This window comes from Panthera pardus, unplaced genomic scaffold (assembly GCF_024362965.1).
Source record: "Panthera pardus isolate Hobbes unplaced genomic scaffold, ASM2436296v1 HiC_scaffold_2, whole genome shotgun sequence".
In the NCBI taxonomy this organism is placed as follows: Eukaryota; Metazoa; Chordata; class Mammalia; order Carnivora; family Felidae; genus Panthera; species Panthera pardus.
The window spans coordinates 41,832,215-41,854,323 of record NW_026526765.1 but is presented as its reverse complement, the minus strand read 5'-3'; the positions used below and the strand labels follow the sequence as shown (position 1 = coordinate 41,854,323).

Genomic DNA, 22,109 nt, shown 5'->3' with positions numbered 1-22,109 from the left:
TCGTGGGGCCCAGGGAGCCATTTCTGGCTTCAGGAGCATCACCTTCTACCTGACACTTGGTCCCCTGTTCCCGGTTCGTATTAGAGGCCTGGAGAGTCTCGGCATTGGGCTGTCCAACCAAAGAACCCTAATCCCTCTAGAGAGGAAGGGGGCAGTGCTGGGGTGGGGACAAGAACCTGGGTCCCTGCTCCCCAGGCCAGGGATTTAAACGATCCCTTTAAACAATCTCAGTTCAGGGGCCATGGATGGGGCTAGAAGCTGCCTGAGATAGAGATTGCCAGGACCTTCGGGGTAACAGCCACGCTGCCTTCTCCAGAGAACACTTTCTCCTGTCCAGCCACCACTGAATTATTTCGAAAGCCATCTGATGCTGAGTTTTTAAAAAGCGGCTCTTGCTCTGAGCATAGGGACTTAAGACCACGTGCAAAAACCAGAGAACCAACCTACCAGGGATTATAAACCTAAGGCCACTGAGCCTGTCAGGGGGTGACAGCCATGGGCTGTGTATAAGATTACTCCACTAGAAGAAAAACAATAGCTCAAGTGATACGTGGTCACAGGTTCTCGGCTTCCATGTTGGGGTTCTCAGGGGGTGGCGGAGACTGGGGAGAACTGGGGAGCCCATGTCCTGCCTATAGAAGGCGCTGCTCCCCCCCTCTCCAGATGGTACAAATCCTGGTGTACTGTCACCTGCTCTGATTTTTCAAGAAAAGCCAGATTTCTGGGTGAAATTTTGATTTTTAAATGTTGACTATAAATTCCAGTTTATAACAGTCCAGGGGCCAACACTGTGGAAGCCGAAGTGTCTGTCTGTGATGGAGTGGCTGGGGACCCTGTGGGCCTCCTCTCCTTCGACAGCCCCCGAGAGAGGGGCGAGACGCCATACCTCTCCATAGCCACATCTCTCCAGCATCTCGTCGGACGTGTATCTGGAATGAGGCTCGTAGGAAATGAGGTCGGGGCGTTGTACCTCGTAGATGGACTTGACCTTGGGGAGAGCTGCCAGGTCTTTGTAATTAAGGATCTCATTATCCACTTTAGCCTGAGGAAGAGGAAAGGTATAGGAAAGAGGCAGAGAGATAAGAGGGAAAAGGGAGAGGACACAAAAACCAGGCACAGGGGCAACGAGCTTCTCCAGGTTCCGCTAGAGACAAGGTCTTAGGAAGATGAGGAGAGTGTTAGAATCAGGCAGGTCATAGAGGCCATCCGTTCCAACAGGGCTAACACTGATCGAGCGCATTTTAGGTGGGAGGCCCTGTGCTTTGCAGGAATTGTCTCTTCTAAGTGTCCGGATGCCTCTGTGAAGTCAGTGTCAATGTTACTACTATTTTTCAGAGAAGGAAACTGAGGCTCAAAACGTTCTGCACTTTGCACCGTTTAGCCAGTAGGTTTGAATCCAGTCTGAACCACACAGCCTGGGTGGGGACTGCCTTTTGACCCCCCACCCCCACCCCCCACCACAGGAAGGATATCCTCATTCACGGCTCCTTGAAGATGATGGAGATGATAAAGACAATTAACCACGGAGAGTGAAACACTAGCTAACACTGGGTGAGCACTCATCACGGGCCAGACTCTGTCTTAAGTCCCCTGTAGGAATGAACTCCCTTAACTCCTACAACTCACAACGCTACTAGTAGGCAGGCCTATCATCTCGATTTTTTGAATGAGGAAACAGGCACAGAGAAATCAATGAACTTGCCCAAGGTCATACAACCAATAAGTAGCAAAATCAAAATTCAAACCCAGCCAGTCTAGCCTGGGAACTGGCCTTCTCCAATAGCCTTGCTAGCTTGGCAGGTGGAGAGGTGGAGAACTCTGCCGTTGGCTGAGTTCAGCTTTCTAGAACTGCATTGATCAAGAAGAGACAGCTTCCCCTTGCATGGGGCAGACCACCTCTCGTGGCTTCTGAAGCCATGTCCTCTCCATGTCTGCATCCTCCACCTGTTCCCCCTGTGACCCGCTTCTGCTGTGGTCATCAAGGATCTGTCGCCCCATAACTACTGTGGCTTGCAAGGTCCTGACATGAGATAAACTACGAGGCCACTAGACAGAGACGCCAAAGAAACTGAATTATCCTCATGACATTCTTCTAGTGCCTTGGGGCCCAGGTGAGTCTCAAGCCAAAACTATGGCAGAGAGGGCAACTTTCATAAAGACCTTATGAGAACTGCTGTTTGAAACACTTTCCAGGGTCCTTCCACCATTCTGTCCTGGTCCCAGCCCACCACTGTTTGAGCACTTTGTGTTCATTCTCCATTGCCTCTAGATCCACTGTCCACTCTTCCTTGCCCTGATTTGGGCTCTGAGACCCCATGGGCTACATCAAGACTCCCTGGATTTCAGTTGGGTTGGGTCAATGCGGGGGGGGTGTCACCTGCAGACAGGGGGGTGATGGCGAGAGAGGCTGTGTACCTGTGTACCTGTCCCCTTGGCACCGCCCTTGCTGTGGTGGGCATCGATCCTATCCAGGGCTGCCTTTCACGGAGCCAGCTTTCGCCAGGCCATCTCTTCAGGCTTAGGGTAGTGACAGCTGCTGCTGCTGTAGACCCTGCATGCCACACTATGTCTTGTGGGTCCTCTAACCCTGCCTACACCTCTGTGAATGGTCCCTTCGCAGAACCTTCTCAGCTAAACCCTTAGAGATGCACCATGTCATCTCTGCCACAGCCTGCCCAGCTCAGGCACCATATCTGTACCGATCTGGGGGTGGGTGGGTCAAGGGAACCTTGCGAGAAGGGTCCACCTGCCGAAGTAACTGCCGTCTTTTGTTGTGGGATGTTAGGTCTTGACCTTGAGAGCTCCTGGCACCTTGCAGACTTGTCTCGACCCATTAATATTCTTCTCAGTGCTTTAGTCCAAACCTCAGAAATACTAAATTTATATTTCTTCCTGTAGGCTCCTTGTTTATAGGGTTATAAATGAGCCTTAGGTTTGGAGGCTCAGTGATTGAACAGAGGCATCCCAACATAATTAGCCAGGAAGGAAGGCAGAGAACGTGTGGGGCTGGTCGAAGACAAACCTCCTGAAGACGATTCTAGCAGTCAAGCGGGGGATGAGCAAAGCTGGAAAGAGCCTGCCCCCTCCAGGTCCAGTGATAACTCTATTTGAATACCAAACCTCAGTATTTATGAAAATTAAGCCAACACTCTTCTCTTTCTGTCTGCTATCGCATGTTCCCAGAGTGGTGGGATGGTTCCTTCCCTGAATTTGGAAGCCATGTTTGGAATGGTCTGATCGAAAACATGGCCCCCATCACGTGCAGTCACTCCCCAGAGCAGCTGAAGGTGAGCGTTCTAAAAAGTGAGAAAGGAGAGTACAGAAAGGGAGACACATGTCTACACTGGCACGCGCGGGGAACTGATCTCCATGGGCAAGCTCCCCTCCCCCCCCCCACCCCCGGTGGACAGCTCAACGGCAGGTGTCCCCAGCTGCTCTTGTTCACTTGTACGGAGCTGCTTCTCAGAGGGGCGACACGGCGCTCTTTCTCCAGGACTCCAGGGTGCGCATCACCAGGCCTAGTTTGTTTCACAAAGGTTAGCCAGGCTCCTCAGAAGCAGGGGAGACCAGCCAGGGATGAAAGGCCCTAGAGCGCTGCTCTATGTATGTATTCTCCAAGTTCGTATGTCCTGGCAACGCTCTGCGGGAGACGTGCTCACTTCTGTCAATAGCCTTCTCATGGTGTAGGCCCTGAAACTAAGCTCACGAATTCTGCGTGCGTCTGGCCCCGTTCATAGCACCGGGGGGACGACAGTCTCTCTTGTTCTGGACAGGACTCTTCAGTGAGTATGGCCTGTGATCAAAGCGCTGGTCTGCGGGAGCCGCAAGGCAGTATTGACCATACTGAAGTTGCTGTCCGTGGTAACTTTTAGGTCTGATTTTCATTGAACGGAGGAAGAAAGGAAAGGAAACAGTTCCACTAAGGGGCGTTATCCAGGGATCAAGGAGGAAGCTGGATGTGGATCTGAGGTAAAATCGTGATGAAGCAATGGTGGTCAGGGACCACTCAGGGCTGGCTAGTTTGGGGACTGTATCTAGAACTTCTTACCAGGAGCGGTTTTCCTGCTGTAGACCGCTCCCCCGCCCCACCTCCTCTTCTGGCCTTCGTGGCCCCTCAGACTTGGGGAAGGCTGGAACAGTCTGCAGTCAGATGGTTCCTCTTCTTTGCTCATCTCTGTCCTCTCTGGCTCTGCCTCCCCCACCTGCTTTAACTCACTTCTGTTTCTCTCTCAGGTCTGAGCTTAAGTGTTTCTTTCTCAGGATTCTTCCTCCAGTTGGTCCTAGGCTGTCCGTCCCTCTGTCCATCTGCACCATCATCAGAGCACCCTGAACTTTTTCTTCCTAGTAGCACTTATCAGAACTGTGAGTGATTACACATGTAGTCAATGTCATGAGGACAGGCATCAAGCCAGGGCACTTCGCCACCATTTTCCAGCACAGACCCAGCCCAGAGGAGACACTTAGCACACGTTTGTTGAATGAATGAATGAATGAATGGATAAGTTACATATCCAAGGGACTTCTGAGCTCATCTGGCTCAACTCTTGTCCCTTCTGCCATGTCCCTGCAAGTGATGAGTTTCTCTGTTTGAATGCTTCGGGGATGGGAGCTCAGGCACACACCTGCGGTCCTCTCCACCTTTGAACTTCTTAGGTCACCAGTAAGCTTTTCTTTACATTTGCAAATCCACATTCATACGGCTTCTTCTTCCTCTCTGCCTCCTTGTCACCCAAACCTATCTCCACACGGACCTCCCCCGCAGTCCCTACTCTGAATGCCACCCTGACCCCAGATTTTGGTCTCACTCTTGTCTCAGTTAAACAATGGGGAAGGACGCACACTGCAGGGGTCTCAGAACTCATCAAGGGCTCTTCTGTCTTTGCACTTTCCTGGGCTCCTGCTGCACTTGCTTATCCCCATAACACTGTTTGATGTGGCTGTGTGCTCTGTGAGGTCAGCGTCTATGTCCTCCCTGTGCCCCACTGTGTCCTCAGGACCTGGCACAGAGTCTAGCACATGACAGGCATGCACAAGACATTAGCTGGATGAAAACCTCACAGCTATCTTTGGGGGTCCTCAGGAACTCTTTAGATCCCAGACCTGGGGCTAAGGAAGGCCTCTGGTGGCTGAAAAGTGATACATACGCAGATGACTCGGTTGGGTGACCCGATGCTGGAGCCAGGGGGTGAGATGGAAGTTTCGGACGTCCGCCTATGCTGTGGGAGAGAGGAGACAGAAGGAGTGAGAAGGTGCACCTCGCTCTGGAGGGGAGGAGGGGCGGGGAAGAAGAAGGTGGCTGTGCAGGGGACAGCGACAACACTGTGAAATGCACTTGCTGGCCTTCTGTACTTTCTCTTTATTTTCTGCCTTTTAAATCCATGTCTCAGTGTGAATGGAATTGGAAATGCACAGGACTTTGGGCTGTTGGGCAGAATTTGGATTTTTGTTCATTTGTTTGTTTTACATATTTGAGGTAAGCATTTATTCATAAAATTTTTCATTGGGGGTTATCCTCCCAATAATGTATTTACTTTAAACGAATAAAATTGGTTAGTACTTATTCCTTAGCAGTTTGTTGATATAAAACATACCAGCAGGTTACACTTCATGCAATTGCATAATGTATTGATTCTTTACAGGGTATCCATTGCGAATTAACATTAGCATAAGTGATAAACTTAAAAAATCTTTCTCTGAACGGTGGCAATGATGTGTTAATGGCTCCCTCAGCCGAATGGCACTATGTCAACCTCAGTGCAGCCCTGAGAGTGGCAGCATGTAGTTGAAAAGCAAACAGAACGGGGACCAAGGATCACTGGTGAACTATGTGATTTTAGAGATCCCGGATTCCCCATCTGTAAAATGAAGGGGCTGGTCTTTGGGATTGCTAAATTTCCTGCCAGATTTCTCACGCCACAGCTTAGAATTAAAGCATTCTACTTGGGGCTCTGGAGCAGTGTTGCCCAAACTGTGGGTCATGAACTAGTGATCCTAGTTCATGGGAAGATGAATTTAGGGGGAGCATTTGATGATACCGAGTTGCAGAATGGGCGTGTAAAATGTAAAATTGTATTTCATTCCTCTTGGTTAGATCAAGGAGGAAGTCTTAATTTAGTGCTAATATATTTTAGCAACTTTCTTGACAGTTCCTTTTTTTTTTTTTTTTAAACAACGCCATCTAGCTGGAATTTCTCAGATTTATTTATAAGAAACATTTCATTTGCATTGAATGTGTTTTATGGTTGCCTTCTACTGTTAAAGCAAGTAATGCTGGTTTTCTTATTTAAAATAAGTTCTGTTAAGCAAAGAACAGTGGGTTGACTTAAAGACAAAATATTGATACAGGTGATTCACAGCCATGGCAAAAGCATCAAGGTTGTAGAAGGATAACTGGATTTGAGAAATGCCACCAAAAAGGTGGAAATTGGGGAAGAAAGGGCAATTAGGTCTTTTTACATCTTAAATGGGAGAGGACCTGGAAGAAACAGGGGGAAAAAGAACCTCACGGCTCAAACAAAATTATATGTCAACAGACCAGTTCTTTCACAAAGAGGCATTTTGGATATTATCCAGTGCCCGTCCCCAACACACACCCAGGTTTCTCCTCCACAGTATCGAGGACCCAGGAGCTGGGCTCCTCCCTGCAGTCCTTGGAACAGGAACCCAGATTCACAGGACTTCTTGGTACTAGTCAGAGCGGTAATTGAAAGGGACGCAGGACCGCAGCTGGCCTAGCGTGTGCCTGGGGACACGGGCTGTGCTTCTGCTGGCAGCATTACTGTGGGCAAATCACCATCCTCTTTCGACTTTGAATTTCTCACAAGCCAAGAGAGGATAAAATTCCCTGTCCCATCTGATCCATGGGGTTAAAGAAATAAAATCAGAGAGTGGCTGATGCTTTGCAAACTGCCAATTCGTGTGTCAATAATCACTAATAAATGACCCTAGGCTCGGGAAACCCCCCCGCCCCCCTGCCGTGTGTGTGCTTCAGAGAGGCCGCATCTTTCACTAAGGTGAAAGCCTTGCCCCAGGAATGCTAAAAACTCACATCAATACAGTGTTTCACGGTTCTCAAAGTGCTCTCGCATGCAATGTCTTTATCCCCGCAAAAGTCCCATGAGGCAGGTGTTACCATTAAGGAAACCTAAGGATACAGGTACACAGTTGGGAGCGCGTGTACTAAGGAACAACTCCCTACTAAAACACAGGGCCCCCACCCGGTGGCAAAAAGTCTGGTCCGGCACCGCTACCGGCTTGCTTACCTTTAACTTCTTCTCTGCCCGGGCTGCCTGTTTGCAGATGGGGTGCCAAACCTCAGAACCTAAGGGCACAGCAAAATAACAAAGGCTCGGACCTTTCATACCTACTAGTTTTCTTGCCCTCCTCACCTCAGCGTAGTCCCTCAGCAGCACAAGTGCCCTACACAGTGGCCAGGAGCACCCCCAGGTGTCCCAGGCTCTTTGCTGCAACATCAATGCAACCCTCCCCCCCCACCTTTCTACCTGGCCACATCCTACCCATTCCTCAAGGTCCAGGTTCCACACGGCATCTTCCTGCAAACTTTCTTACCTGGCAGCTGGGAGAGACTTCTCTCTTCTCTGTGATCCATCTTTCTTTGTATCTTTCTTAACACGACCTCACATCACAGTAGCTTGTGGATTCATTGCCCTAACCAAATTAGAAGCTCCTCGGGGCAGGGGCTGAGCTTTATTCATTGCTGGATCTCCCGCGGCATCCAGAATGGGATTTTGCTCTCAGCAGAGGCCCCGTACGTGTTTTGCAGGGTGAACAGATGAGCGGATGATTGGCAGTGAGTGACAAGTAGCAGGTGGTCAATAAATATTTGTTGAATGAATGAATGACAGTGCAGGTGAAATGAAGTGACAGGCCATGGTGAACGCCAACCTCCTTTCTCTTCAGAGACTTATGACAGTCTACTAGATCTATCAACCGAAGGGGAGGTGGGGTCATGGTGTATATTCTGCTTGAGTGTACTGTCTTGACCTGCTAATTCCTAAGAGGCTCCAGACTCTTCAAATATAGTATATCGCAAATGCCCGCATTTTATTGTGGGCACCGAAGTCTAGAGGCCATCTTGGGAAGGCATGAACAACAGGTGGCTGGTCACATGTTGGGAAGAAGCCCCAAATATTACACATTCCCCAAAGAAGAGACAGGTGTCCTGGATTAGAAGGAAAAATAGGAACATATTATCCCTCTGGTGCCATTCCTCTTATTACCAGCCCTAAAAGGAAAGGAGCCAGCAAATGGCTGGATTCCTGAGCACCCAGATGGCATTTGTTTGTCTGACTTTGTTTTTAGGATATACTTTCCATTATGGTTTGTTGCCTGGAACCCCCAGGCGTGGGATGCGGGCCAATCGACAGGGGGTGGCGTAAAGTTGAAAAATTAGCCCCAAAAACGTGATACAGAGAGGATAGGTCTGAAGGTAAGGAGCCTGGAGTCTGGTTTCTGGAACCTGGATTCTTGCCTCCTCTTGGCCCCAGACACACCCTCTCCCTGGGTTCCGGTTTCTGCGTCTAAATAACAACGAGGTGGAGTTTGGATGGTCTCAGAGATTATTTTCACCTCCAAAAGTTTAATTCTAGGCCCGGTTTGTCATTTATGAGATAGGGACCTTTCAGTTTTGTTTGCTGAGTTTCTTGTGAGTTCCTAATAATTCAACACGAGTTTAATTCCTGCTAACGTAAAGTGCAATGGCTCTCGGAGCCCAGTAGAGGGACTCTGGGTCTGCGGGCTGGAGCCTGCCAGTCACAGGGTGTGTCTGCGACCAAGTGATGGGTGGGGATCCTTGCTTTGGGGAGTTATTCGAGAGAGCATTTCCGGGTCTGAGAAGCTGCTGAGTCCACCAGGAGTTGTTTACCCCTGTGGCTCTGGCAGGAAGCACATGTTACAGGTCACGGTAGGAAATGGATGAGGGGGATACAGATGTCTAAGAGGGTCGTGAGATGAAGCGAAAGAGGCATCTGAGGGGAAAGAGGCAGGCAGAAGTTCTCATGGGGGGAAATGATGTGTAAAGAGTGGAGGTCAGACTAGATGGTCTCGTCCCGCCACCGACACAGTCTGTTCTGAAATAGAGCTGGGCTGCCAATGGCTTCGGCCCTCAGCAGACGGGAAAGCAGGTTTATAGAAGTGGCGGGGGTGGGGGGCTGGCAGGGGGAGAATCAAAGGCGAGAAAGAAAATATAATTAGAAAGGAAAAGAAATCAGAAGTTTGGGAGCTGGCAGGATAGCCTCTACATTAAACAGGGAAGGAACTTGCTGGCTGTGAGTGATAGACGGAGGTGAGTTAAAGTAAGAAGAGGTGATCTGTTCACGAAGACCCTTACGAGATGATGGCCGGCTGAGCTTCTGCCACCAGCCACTAGCTCAACCGGGTGACGCTGACAGAAAGACAGCATCCGGAAGGCCATTATTCTCTTCCACGGGCTTCTCCTCAGAGTTTAAAACAGTCTCTGGCTCATGTGTGTTTAATAAAGACATAAATGAATGGCTGGTTGGATTCCCACCTCTGTATTTTTATTTATTTATTTTTTTATAATTAATTAGTTATTTTAAAAATGTTTATTCATTTTTTGAGAGAGAGAGAGAAAGAGAGACAGAGAGAGCGAGCACGAGTGGGGGAGGGGCACAGAGAGAGGGAGACACAGAATCTGAAGGAGCTCCAGGCTCTGAGGTGTCAGCACAGAGCCCGATGAGGGGCTCGAACTCATGAACCGTGAGATCATGACCTGAGCTGAAGTTGGAAGCTTAACCAACTGAGGCACCTAGGCACCCCCCCACCTCTGCATTTTAAAATGAGACACAGGATGAAAGGTACCCAGAGGATGATGGTAACCAGGGCGGAGAGGGGACCCAAAATTAAGCCATAAAGTAGGGTTTTCACTGTGGAGAAGAGAATACTTAGCAGAATGGTGAAAAAGGTTTTTGATATCTTAATGACTCTGTGGGAAGAGCAATGAACTTGTTCTGCATGTCTTGTAATAAGGACCGGGGCAGAAGTTTCAGGGAATGAAAATTCAATGTCTGAGGACTGAACGGGCCCCTTTGAGAGTGAGCTCCCTGTCCCTGGAAGCATGTAAGTACACACTGGGTAGAAACATGCTCAGCAGGGATATTCTAGAGGAGACATACAATGAAGTAGTTACACTGATGCACGTAACGCCCTACCCTTGGAGATTCTGTGCTTTATCTTCACAGATTTCTCTGTATAGAAAGAATGAATTATTTGCCCCTACCCAATGATCCCGCTCCTTATGTAAGTTTTATAAGGAGTGGGACTCATATCTGTCTTATCTGCAGATACAGCTTCAGGGACTGTAGATTCTCAATAAATACTCATTGACTGAATGAATAAAACAAAAGACACATGATATTCTGTTGTAGGCCAGATGAATCCCTTAAGCTGGGCTCAGAGATTTGGACAAGTGGTACAATCTAGACTCTGATTCAACAGCTACAATTCCAGAGTGAGTGTCTATCAGATAGTCACTAGACTGGGGTTTGTTTAAGTGGGGTTTGGGGACCAGCTGTCCAGAATCCCGGTAAGATGCCCCCACAGAGTCCCTGAAGTCAACTCCTGGAGACGGGGCCTGAGAATATGTGATGTTAACAAGCTCCCCGGATAACTTATGACTCCAAATTGAAAAACCACAGGGCTGGATACCAGTTAATACTCCAAATTTGTTCCTTTGGAATGTGATGGGATAAAGAAAACCAATTTTATAAGACGTAAGAACTCTTTGACTTCTTGAGAGAAGTCAACACTTTTTGCTTGTTAGACTCCTGGTTTCATGAGTCATACCCTCGTCCTCTGAGACCATCACTGACAGTTCCAGGTCCTGCAGTTAAAACCTCCTGTAAACGTTATGGAAGTGAAGGGTTAGCTATTCTGTGTAAGCTGATTCAGAAGCTGAGATCTGAATCTCCAAAGCTGTCCCTCAGCTGGGTGGTAAGCCTCTTCTTCTTCTTTTTTTTTTTTTTGGATCATTGGAAATTTTAATGCCAGATCAGTCCTGGTGCCACAGTCTTGCAGACCGCCCGGCCAGCGTTACAAACACAGCAGTGACCGAAACCGGCCCACCCAAAGGTTCTATCTGGCCAGCACGGTGTTTTTACATGAATGCTTTTAGACCCTGCAGGTGGCCAGTGACCCCTCCCTGCTGTCTGCCTCTCAGCTCTTCTTGTTCATTTAAGCAGGCATTTAGGTTTTTAAACCCGGCTCCCGGCCAGGGTGTTCTCTTACAGCAGGCTTCTTCTCCGGATTTCTCTTGACCACAGCAGGGTGAGGCTTCTCTGCTTTGTGGCAGCACTAGCCTTTGTGACCTAGGCTTGCTAGGATCTTGGATTGGCCCTTTGGCTCCCTGAAAATCCCTGCCTGGGCAAACAAATGTGCCGTGTCCACACACTGGTATATCATTCAGCCATAAAAAGGAATGGAGCACTGATACATGTTATAACATGGATGAATCTAGAAAACATTATGCTAATGCTAAGTGAAAGAAACCAGACACAAAAGCCCACATTTTGCAGGATTCTGTCTCTATGAAATTTCCCCAATAGGTAAATCTATACAGGCAAATGGCAGAGTAGTAGTTGCTAGGGTCTAGGGGAAGGCAGTGGGAAGTGTCTAATGGGACACTCCAGCATATTCACGGAAGCAAATATCGTCTTCAGACAATCCTGCGCACTGGTAAATTTTCGCCGCATATCAGGCAATCCATGCATTACTGAGTATACTATTCCTAAGGGGTCTGAATGCCACTTACACCTCGCTTCCTAGCTGCATCGTCCAGAGCAAGTCAGTTAGCTCTCTGTGCCTCAGTCTCCCCGCTGATAAAATGGGGGATGGGAACAGTACCTGCCTCGGAGCTTGTTGTGAGTGAGCATCAGTGAGTTACCATTCACAGAGCCCGCAGAACAAGGTCCGCCTAGAGTGGGTACCGTGACAGTGTTAGTGGTTGGGATTATTATTATCTTCCCTGCCCTACCTCAACAAAAATCTGTTTGCCAGGACGGCGGCGGAGCCCAGGTGCGCGGGAGTTCACAGGCAATAGTAACGGCTGATAGCAACAGCCAGGACGGTAATTAAAACGCGTGAGTGCTTTCTGTGTGTCGCGCATTCTTGTTATTCTTATTGTCATCATCATAACTAATATTTAGAGAGTGCCTAAGCCAGGCCTTATGCCATATGCTTTATAATTGTAGTACTTAAGTAGAAACTAACCGTGATGACTAGCATTTATTGCCCACGTAGGCTAAGCCCTATGCTAAGGGCTATTAATAGTGATGGTAACATTGACAACAGCCAGCATTTTTTAGTGCATGGCATCATGGGGAATGGCCACTCCACCTTACTGGATGTTTATATCAGCTCGGACTGGCAGAGCCGGGGGTCCCAGGCTCGGTGCTACAAGCCTTCATCATGCATTCGCTCATTTAACGCAATAGCCTGGCGAAGTGGGCCTAAGGCTACCCCCAGTTTTCAGATGGGGAAATTGGGGTTTAGGGAGCTTAGATGTCTTGCCCGCCCGTCCAACACTGTCTCCTCGCCCTGGCCTGGGTGTGCGTATATGACCAAGTTGGGCTCCTCCGAGTCTCTCTGGGCTTTCTGTGCTTAAACTGGCGGGGAACGCTGCCTCTCTGTGCCCTCGGAGCCCTCCTTCCCCAACACAGAGGCAGCCAGGGCAGGGCGGGAGAGCGGGAGGCCACACAGAGAAAGAAGCATAGAGCACAGCCACCTGCTGAGCCCTATGCGCCCTTCAACCCAGCCCTGCTGTTTCTAGGTGCTTCTCAGTTCTGTGAGATGATCAATGCCCTTTTACCTAAAGTTGTTTCTGCCGCCTAAAAAGTCCAGACTAATAAAACATCTCATTGAGCTAAAACCCGAGTATCTGACAAGTTCTTGACTTGCCCAGCGGGCAATTTTGTTTCCCAGAAAACAGAGGAAGCAGCCAGGGAAGTTGCTACTCTGGACCTAATTCTGACCAACGTGGACAAATTGGCTGGTGAAGTAGATGTGACATGTAACTGGCGAGAAAATGGTCACATCGTCTTGAGTTTGAGGTGACCCGAGAGAAGAAGCAAGTTGGAAACAGACTTTAAATCACCAACTTTAAACTACTATGCTGTAATATTTTCTATAGGATTCAAGATGTTTGGTAACCCTAAAAGTCTAAAAAAAATATTGCAGCTCATCCAAAATGAAAATGTATTCTATTTAAAGTGAAATATGCTTAGTAGTTTCAGACTTTAGGAGATATCAATTTAGTACGGTAACGGGATATGTTGGAAGAGTCTACAATTATGTAGCAGGATTGGGGAAACATGAGATTTAAAGTTTTTAAGCATTACTCCTACAAACTGAGCTGTCAGTGGAGAGATCCAATTTAAAATAACAATGCTAAACTACTAGATTATAGCAACCAATAATAGGACGTTGGTGCCTTTTAAAGTGTGGTTTGATGAGACGCGTCGATTATGACTGAGGGCTGGTGTTCTGCAATCCGAAGGGCGGAAGGCACCTGTCTTGAACATCTGCTTCCTCCATGCACCTCTTTTCAGGTGCTCGTCAGAGGAAAGAGAAACCTCCGCTATGTATCAATGGCATCCCCGGCCGTGCCAGAAATACATACCTCCTGGTGCCAGGACCTTGTATCGCCCGAACTAAAGAAAACAAAAACAAAACCCCAAAAACAAAACAAAACAAAAAAACGTGATCTGAAATAGAAGAGAAGGTTTTGGTGTAATTATCAAAGCAAGCTTTCAGGGCTCCTGTCTGGATTTGCATTAACACAGAACTAAGGCTCCTTACTTTATTTTGGGCCGTGGACACCGCTGAAAATTTGATAAAAGCCACAGACCCTCTCCTTAGAGAAATATACCTACGTGTGAGCTTTGGTAAGCAACTTCGGGGGATTCATTGGATTCAGAAGGGCAACTACAAACCACAGGTTAAGAATTCTGAAGCTAAATGGAAGAAACTGCCTTAAACAAAGCCTAGGAAGATAGGCCAGCCTAACCTTGGCCCAGGGACATAAACTTTCTAAACTTCGTTGTTCTCTAAAACGGGGAGGTTAATGGCGCTTTTAGCTCATAGGGCTGTTGTGGGGAAAAAAATGGGATTCTGCATTTAAAGCTCTCAGAACCGTGCCTGGCGCATAGTAAGTGCTTCATGAATTATCAGCTGATGGAGTAGGACCTACAATTTGTTACAATACTTTCCTTAGCAGAGTAAGGTTTGTCAGGCTTTCATAACAGATTTCCTGCCTGTTGGTTTTAGTTAAATACATGAATGATGACAGAGACCTGCTTAGAACTGTGCAGCTGAGCTCCTGTGCTCCCAGTGATCCTCCCCCCCAGGTCCTTGGAATCGGGGTGTATTTAGTGTAAGAAAGAAGGAGAGGAGCAAAGTCTGTCTTTCCTTTTTCCTGGGCACAGGCATTTTTAGAATAAGACCAAAATCTATCTCATGAATCACATTTGGGGCTTAGAAAACTCCCACCGATCCAGCAGCTGTAACCTCGTGATTTCAGTATGTTTTGCCCGAACCTGCGGCATTTTGGCGCTTAATTTTGCTGCACAGATTCAATGACCTAATTTCCTGGTGAAGCTCAAATGACGGGTTTGGACAACAAACAGATTAGAAATCTGGCATCTTTACAAAAACAGTTAAAAGGCTGAATGAACAACAGAACTTAGAACAAACAAAAGAAAACTTGCTTGTCTCCCGGGGTCCAGGAAGTTCTCATCCAGACAGACGTCAGCCTTCTCCCAATTAGAGCTCATCAGAAAGCCATCACGCAGTGATTAAAACACAAACAAACTGACCAAAAGAAGCTCCCGAGGCTGGCTGCCAGTGCCTTGCCGTGTCCCGCTACAGAACTGACCAGACTGGGATTTTAGGGGGCGCCTGGGTGGCTCAGTCGGTTAAGCGTCCGACTCTTGATTTCGGCTCAGGTCGTGATCTCACGGTCCATGAGTTCGAGCCCCGCATCGGACTCTGTGCTGACAGTGTGGAGCTTACTTGGGATTCTCTGTCTCCTCTCTCTGCCCCTCCTGTGCTCATGCTCTCTCTCTCTCTCTCTCTCTCTCAAAATAAATAAATAAACATTGAAAAAAAAAAAAGGCCGGGTTTTTAAACTTTGCAGCCTTCCTAATGCTCTCTCTCATGTATGTTGCTTCACGGGGCACCTAGCACCTTCACATTCATTCTCTCCCATATTCATGAGGACCTTGTGGAGCACACCTGCTCTCTGTGGGTGAGGTGTGTGGGCCTGCCTCAGTTTCTCCACCGTGTAATGCTTCCGCCCACTGCAGGCCTTTGCACCTGCTGTTCCCAACGCCTCCACCATCTTTCCTCCCCTCTTCACCCTCCCACCTCCTACTCATTTCCAAACTCTTGGCTTGAAATCTCCCTTCTTCAGCAGAGCCTCCCCTGACCTCCCAGACAAGATCAGGAGGCCAAAACATTCCCAAACCTTCCCTTCTCTGCACTTAATCACAGCTTGTCATCGTGTTTACACTTCTATTTAAGTCGGTCTCCTGTCCTGACAGTACACTTCACCCACGAAGCAAGCTCTCGTGCCTCATTCACGTCCAAGCACCCAGCACGTCACAGAGAGCCTGGCACATAGAAGGGCCCCAGTTTGAATGCATGAATGAGAGACAGAGTAATTTTCCCCGTCTTATAGGTGAAGGAAGAGACCCAGAGAAGAAAGGTACTTCTCAAGGTCACAGCCCATCAGCAGAAGTACTGGTGCCTGAACCCAGGAGTCCAGGCTCTCAGCGGGCTCTCCCTACTTCTGTGCTGCCTACGAGGAGAGTTTTCTACCCCCACCCAGGGAGGGTGTCCAAGGCAATCTCAGTGGGAGCAGAACCCCCTGGTGGCTGCCTCCCCCACGACACCCACAGCTGGAGTCAGCATGACTCCAGCACGGGATGGCCTGGTCCCCCTCATTGTAGAATCACTCAGCATCCCTTGAGGCAGGTCCTTGAGCGCCCTGCAATTACTCCCACTCTCCCAGGAGCCAGGAGGGTAGGAATGGAGATAATTAAGGAGGAGGGTGACAGGCCCTTCCTTCATCACCAAAAATATCTCCCACCTCCCGCAGGCATCTCTGTCGTAGGTTTGATTGTGCATTCTCTCGAATGATTACAAAGCTGTTCACCTCATCACTTAACTCTTTCTGCATTCTGTGAAGTTCTGGCCAGAAGCAGGGCTTAGAAGATTCTGGTACATAAGGATGTGAGCTCTGTGAGGGCGGTCAACTTGTTGGACCTCGCTGCTCTATCTCCAGTAGTTAAGGCAGCACTGGGCACACAGGTGAAGGCTCAATAGGTATTTGTTGGATGAATGAATGAACTAAAAGCTTTCCATGTGTCAGGAATTTGCTATGCCGTGTGGGGACCGTTACTAGCCTATTTTACAGGCTAGGTAACTGAGGTTCAGGGTTAAGAGGCTGGCCCAGGGTCAAGAACTCAGGAAGCAGTGGAGCCAGGGTTCAAGGCCCCCAATAGGGCAAGGTTAGGATTGAGAATTCAGGCAGGGAGATAAAGATGTTGATTGTTCTAGTAACGTGTACGAGAGAACGGTTTCAACACTAGGATATGTGTTCGCCAGGAAAGGGGGAGAGCAATACCATGCAAAAAATTTCCAGACTAAGTGCAAAGTCCGGGTTGCCATGGACGCAGGGCTCATGAAGACATCATGCAGTTTGCTGAGACTCAGGGGGAATGTCCTAGCACATAACCCAGGGTCCTGCTGCAGCATGCACTCGGGGACCCAGGCACCTAGGGATCAGTACTGATGGAAGGAGGAGGTCCAGTCCTCGCAGGGACCTAAGTAACAGGCAGAGCCTGGGTCCCGGGAGGTGAGGTTGAAAGAGCCCTGGGGTGGGAGTCATAAGACCAGTCTGGCCCTACGTTCTCTACCTGTCTCTGGGCCTCACATTTCCCATCTGTACCATGAGGTTGTTACGTTACAGTCTAGGGTGACCTGTGGGATCTTTCCATCTCCAGTACTTGTATGACTGTACCTGCAAGCAAGTAGTCGTAAAATCACAGCATCTTAGGAATGGTCACCTAGTTCAATCCAGCATAGGAATTCCTGCTCCGGCAGTCCCAGTAGATGGTACGAGATTCTGTTGACTATCTCTAGGCCAGTGGTTCTCAACGGAGAACTATTCTGCCCCCCAGGGAACATCTGGCAATGTCTGGCATCTTTTTGGTTGTCCCAATGGGAAGGAGTACGTTACTGGCACCTAGTGGGTAGAGGCCAGGAATGCTACTAAACGCCGTGCGATGCATAGGACAGTCCCCATGCCAAAGACTTCTCTGGCCCCAAATGTCAATAGTGCTAAGGTTGTGAAGTCCTACTCTGGGCAAAGGCACTCACTGCAAGTGGAGGGAACTTGTGGCCGTGGGCATTCATGGTAGAACAAGCCTGATAGGAAGACACGCTCTCTGTAACTGTGTCCCCGGCCTTAGTTCTGCCTTGTGGGGAAATCTGGAGGAAGAGCCCTCCTGGGGCTATTCAAACATCTGGGGATGACTAATCGGCCAGCTATCCAACTAATCAGCCAACAGTGACCACCTGTACAGTGAGTACTTGTGGGATCAATGTCAGGATCAAAAGGTCTCAGGGAGAAGGCCAAGGACTCTGCTGCAAGCTGGAGAAGCCTGGGAAGAAGGCTGTGGGCGGGGTGGGGGCACCTGAGGGGGTTACAGAGTTGGCAGTGACTAACCTGGGCCAGGAATGGCAGGATTTCCAAACGGGGGCATGGAAGACTAGAATGTTCCAGGAGGCAGGCAGCAGGGCATGTGTTCACTGTCCACCCCTGCCCACCTCCCAGCCTCGTTTCTCCCCTCCGTCTCCTCCCGGTCTCCCACGCCTGTCATTTCTTTACCCGCTTCTATCCCCTCAGGGGGCATATCCCAGCCCTCCCCTGTTTGTCCAGTTAACGCCCACCCATCCTTTGGATCCCCGCTCCTGGCCCTTCCTCAGGGGGCCTTCCCTGACGTGCACCCCACCCATTAAGTGCTTTCAGAGTCCCAAGCCTCCCCCCTTCATAAAGCTTATCACTATTGACAGTTATTTGTGGGATTACTGACTGCACCCCCCCACACCCCATCGGGCCATAGGGCAGTGGGGCTCGGGCTGGAGCTGGAGCTCACTGATGACCCCAGGGCAGAGCCCACCCATGGTAGGGTCTCAAAAAATAGTTGTGGAGTGGACAGAGAAGCAACTGGAAACTGGTTTTGGCAGCTGAGATGTGGGGCTTGTCCAGGGCCAGAAAGAGAAAGGCAGCTTGAGACCTCAGTGAGAGGGTCCTAACGCAAGGCTGAAGTGTTGGTACCTGAGATGGTGGGCGGGGAGGGGCCCTGAAGACCTCTGGACAGGGCTCAGGGCTCTGCCAAGGACACGACGATGCCCCGGGAGGCTGGACTGGGCAGAGGATGGAGGACAGAGCAGAGCCTGAGGACTAATAAGAAGGCTTGCAAGGATCCTGGGGCCTGACGGCTGGGCCCTCTGAAGTGGCGGAGGGAAACCGGTCCCTCTTTGCTTCCATTCCTTTCGGTGGATCCTGAGCGTCCCTGGGAGGACCCAGCCTGCCGTGGCGCTCGGAGATGTGGGGGGAGGGGGGGAGGCGGGGGCAGAGGCTGTGGTGCTGCCTGCCACACAGGCATCTCTCTGAGGTCCTCTGTCCCCTTGGCCTGCTTCAGCTCAACCTCCCGCCCCCAGGCAGAGCCAGGGGAGTCTGCTCAGAGCACTGCCAGGGAAGCAGGCCAGCTAAGCAGCGGGCGGAGGCGCACAGGGACGGAAGGCAGATTACATGTCACTTCATATTAGCCACACCGGCAACTTTGCCAAACCACCCGGAGAGGGGCGAGTTAATTGCAATTTTGAGAAGAAGCCAAAGCAAAGATAACACTGAAATGAAGGAGACCGTGTCTCCTTTATAGACATGGGTGGATAGGACTGCCTTCCACGAGGCCGCATTTGCCTACCTGTGAGGTACATCTCCTCTCCTTCGGTGAACATCTGGTGGCAACGTACGCATCTGGCACAGGTTGGGTGGTAGTGCTTCCCTCCCGCCTGTGGAAGGAAAAGAAGAAATAAAGAGGTCAGAGCTGGGGCTGCTGTCCAGGGGGCAGGTTGGGCCTGAACATCTCCTGGGCGCATCAAGGGTGTTGGTACTTTCGTGAACCATTGAAAAGCCCACCCAGGAAGCTTGGTGATTCCACACCACCGGTCCCTGAAGGCAGGTCAGGGGGCTTCTCTGGACACCTGCCCTTCTATTCTGGCAGTGGAAGTGCCCCTTAACAGCCTTGACAGCCACTGGTCCATCATTTCCAGATGAGGAAATAATCTTGCTTTGAAGATATCCCAACAGTTCCCCAGGAATGGGGCCCTTGTCACTAGTGGCACCCAAGTGACTTTGAATGTACCTGGACCTGCGATTTAATAACGTTGGATCAAGGCGGGGGGGGGGGGGCGGGGTAAAGGCCTCCTTTCCAATCCTCTGTCAATTTTTCGTTTTCTTTTTTAAGTTTTATTCATTCAGTTAATCTCTACACTCAATGTGGATCTCGAACTCACAGCCCTGAGATCAAGAATCGTATACCGTTCTAACTAAGCCAGCCAGGCACCCCGAATTCTTCTGGTTTCTTCAAGGACAGAGACCAGTTTGGTGCTACTGTGTCTTTAACATCTATCTGAAACTTACTAACCTTTTTTTTTTTTTTTTTTTTTTTTTTTTGAGACAGAGAGAGACAGAGCATGAACTGGGGAGGGTCAGAGAGAGAGGGAGACACAGAATCCAAAACAGGCTCCAGGCTCCGAGCCATCAGCACACAGCCCGACGCGGGGCTCGAACCCACGGACCGTGAGATCATGACCTGAGCCGAAGTCGGACACTCAGCTGACTGAGCCCCCCGGGTGCCCCACTAACCTACTTTTTTAAGAACGAGAACAGATTTGAGGCTTGGAGCCTCCAACAAACAGTAGAATTTAGCAAGAGCTGTGGGTTATGTTGTTGTTGTTGTGTGTGTGTGTGTGGTTTGTTTTTTTTTTTTGGTTACTGGCAGTATAGCAAGTGATCCTGGTTTTTTCTGTTACATGTTTTTTGTCTTTTTTTTTTTTAATTATTTGTAAGTGAACCAGCTTTTGGTGGATCCCCAGTGCCCCTGGGAGGACCCAGCCTGCTGTGGCACTCGGAATTGGTGGGGGCGGGGAGGTGGGGTAGAGGCTGTGATGCTGTCTGCCACACAGGCATATACAAGGTCCATAGACGTGGCAAAACTTGGCTTTTGGGGCTCCGTGGACAAACAATGGGCCCCACAAAGGCAGGACCTGTTGGGGACCTTCCGACCCCGATGCTCCGGGCCTGTGATTGCTGCACCTGAGTGCCTCCGTCCCAACCCCAGCTCAGCCCAGTCTGGTTTCGGTAAGCCGCCTTGACGATTCCCACTTTCCTTCCTTACAACTATTTCAAGTAAAAATGTAAATGATTTGCAACTGCAAATTCTTCTGTGGGGCAAGACACAGCCTCAGAGAAGGCGACGCTTCTAGGTTTTGCCAGAAGCAGTAGAAGCTGGAATCGTGAGGGCTTGTCACTCGTGCGGCACTCACTCCCGCGCTGACGGCTGTGACACTACAATCCCAGCCAAGAGGGTGTGATACATAAGGGTCCTTCAGGGGCATCTTCAGACTCTCTATATGGAGGAGGTTGGCTCAGCACTGGGGTTGGAAGCGGGGGGGCTTGTTTTGAAGGTGCACTTGACCTTGAACAACACTGCTTTGAACTGTGGTTTGAACTCACCATGTACAGGTGGGTCGTTTTTCTGACAAATGCGATACGGCACTGTAAATGTATTTTCTTTTCCTTATGATTTTCTTAACAACATTTTCTTCTCCTTAGCTTACTTGATTGTAAGAATACTGTATATAGATAGGGCGCCTGGGTGGCTCAGTCGGTTAAGCGTCCGACTTCGGCTCAGGTCATGATCTCACGGTCCGTGGGTTCGAGCCACGCATCAGGCTCTGTGCTGTCAGCACAGAACCCGCTACAGATCCTCTGGCCCTCTCTCTCCTTGCCTCTCCCCCATTCATGTTTCTCTCTCTCTCTCAAACATAAATAAATAAACTTAAAAAAAAGAATACCATATATAATACACATATCTCACAAAACACGCGTTAATCTATGTTTATGTTATTGGTAAGGCTTCCAGTCAACAGTAGGTTGTTAGTAGGTAAGCTCTAGGGGAGCCAAAACGATACACAGATTTTCAACTCTGTGGGGGTCAGTGCCCCTAACCCTCATGTTGTTCAAGAGTCAAGAGTCAACTGCAAAATATGCATGTGAGGGCAAGATTAGTTTGGGGGGATAGGCCTGAGTGAAACTGATGGGTACTGGGGGATTATTAAAGGCCCCCCCCCCCAAGCCATCATTTGCTTGGATGCTAATGGGTTCCTTACAATTCAAAAATTATAATTGGATAATTCTAAAAAATACATAATTGAATAATTCTCAAGGCTTATGTCTGAATCTTTTTGGGGGGTGGTGGGGTGGGGCATGGGCTTGCCTATTCTGGAGATACTTGATTTATTCTAAAAACTTAGCAAGAATGAAGAACGGGGCAGATTTTTCAAAATGAAGACTTTCAAAGAAAGTCTCCAATGTTCCTGTTTCAGTCTCGTTTGTGGGGCTTCCCACCGGTGATAAAACGCCCTTCTCATCATCGAAGCAAACTGTGTTCAGACTTTGGAAGGAGCCTGCTATTTTCCCAAGCTGAGATGTGGGACTGATTTTCTCCTACCATGACAAGGATAATCGGTTTAATTAGTAGCTTCTTCCTACTTTGTGTCTCTTTATCATTTCAATTATAGACCTGTTTTCCAGGGAGGCAACAGCGCCTTGGTGCAACTGAAGCCTGGCGTCTTCCTAAATGTCACGCCCCGTCACCCTGCCCCGGCTGGGAGAGGGTGCACAACATCTCAGCAACAGCTTGGAAGCGAGTTGGGGAGGGAGGCTGCCAGAGCAGCCAGCGCCAGCATAAGGGAAACCAAGTCAGCGAGGGAATACGGGA

General features: G+C 49.3%; 1 protein-coding gene across 9 annotated transcripts in view; it reads right to left on the bottom strand.

Moving 5' to 3' along the window:
- ABLIM3 (actin binding LIM protein family member 3) overlaps positions 1–22,109 on the bottom strand; it is a 111,025-nt gene that overhangs the window by 19,353 nt on the left and 69,563 nt on the right. For 6 of the 9 annotated variants that reach the window (XR_008423703.1, XR_008423707.1, XR_008423705.1 and 3 more), the window contains 4 exons: positions 19,029–19,116; positions 7,263–7,321; positions 5,145–5,216; positions 887–1,042 (listed from right to left, as the gene is read on the bottom strand). Coding sequence is in view for 1 of the 9 variants with exons in the window: in XM_053907014.1 (XP_053762989.1) it covers positions 887–1,042; positions 5,145–5,216; positions 7,263–7,321; positions 19,029–19,116 (375 nt within the window). In the remaining 8 variants the exon portion in view is untranslated. The remainder of the gene's footprint in view (positions 1–886; positions 1,043–5,144; positions 5,217–7,262; positions 7,322–19,028; positions 19,117–22,109) is intronic. The other 3 variants (XR_008423708.1, XR_008423710.1, XR_008423709.1) reach the window with 1 other exon arrangement.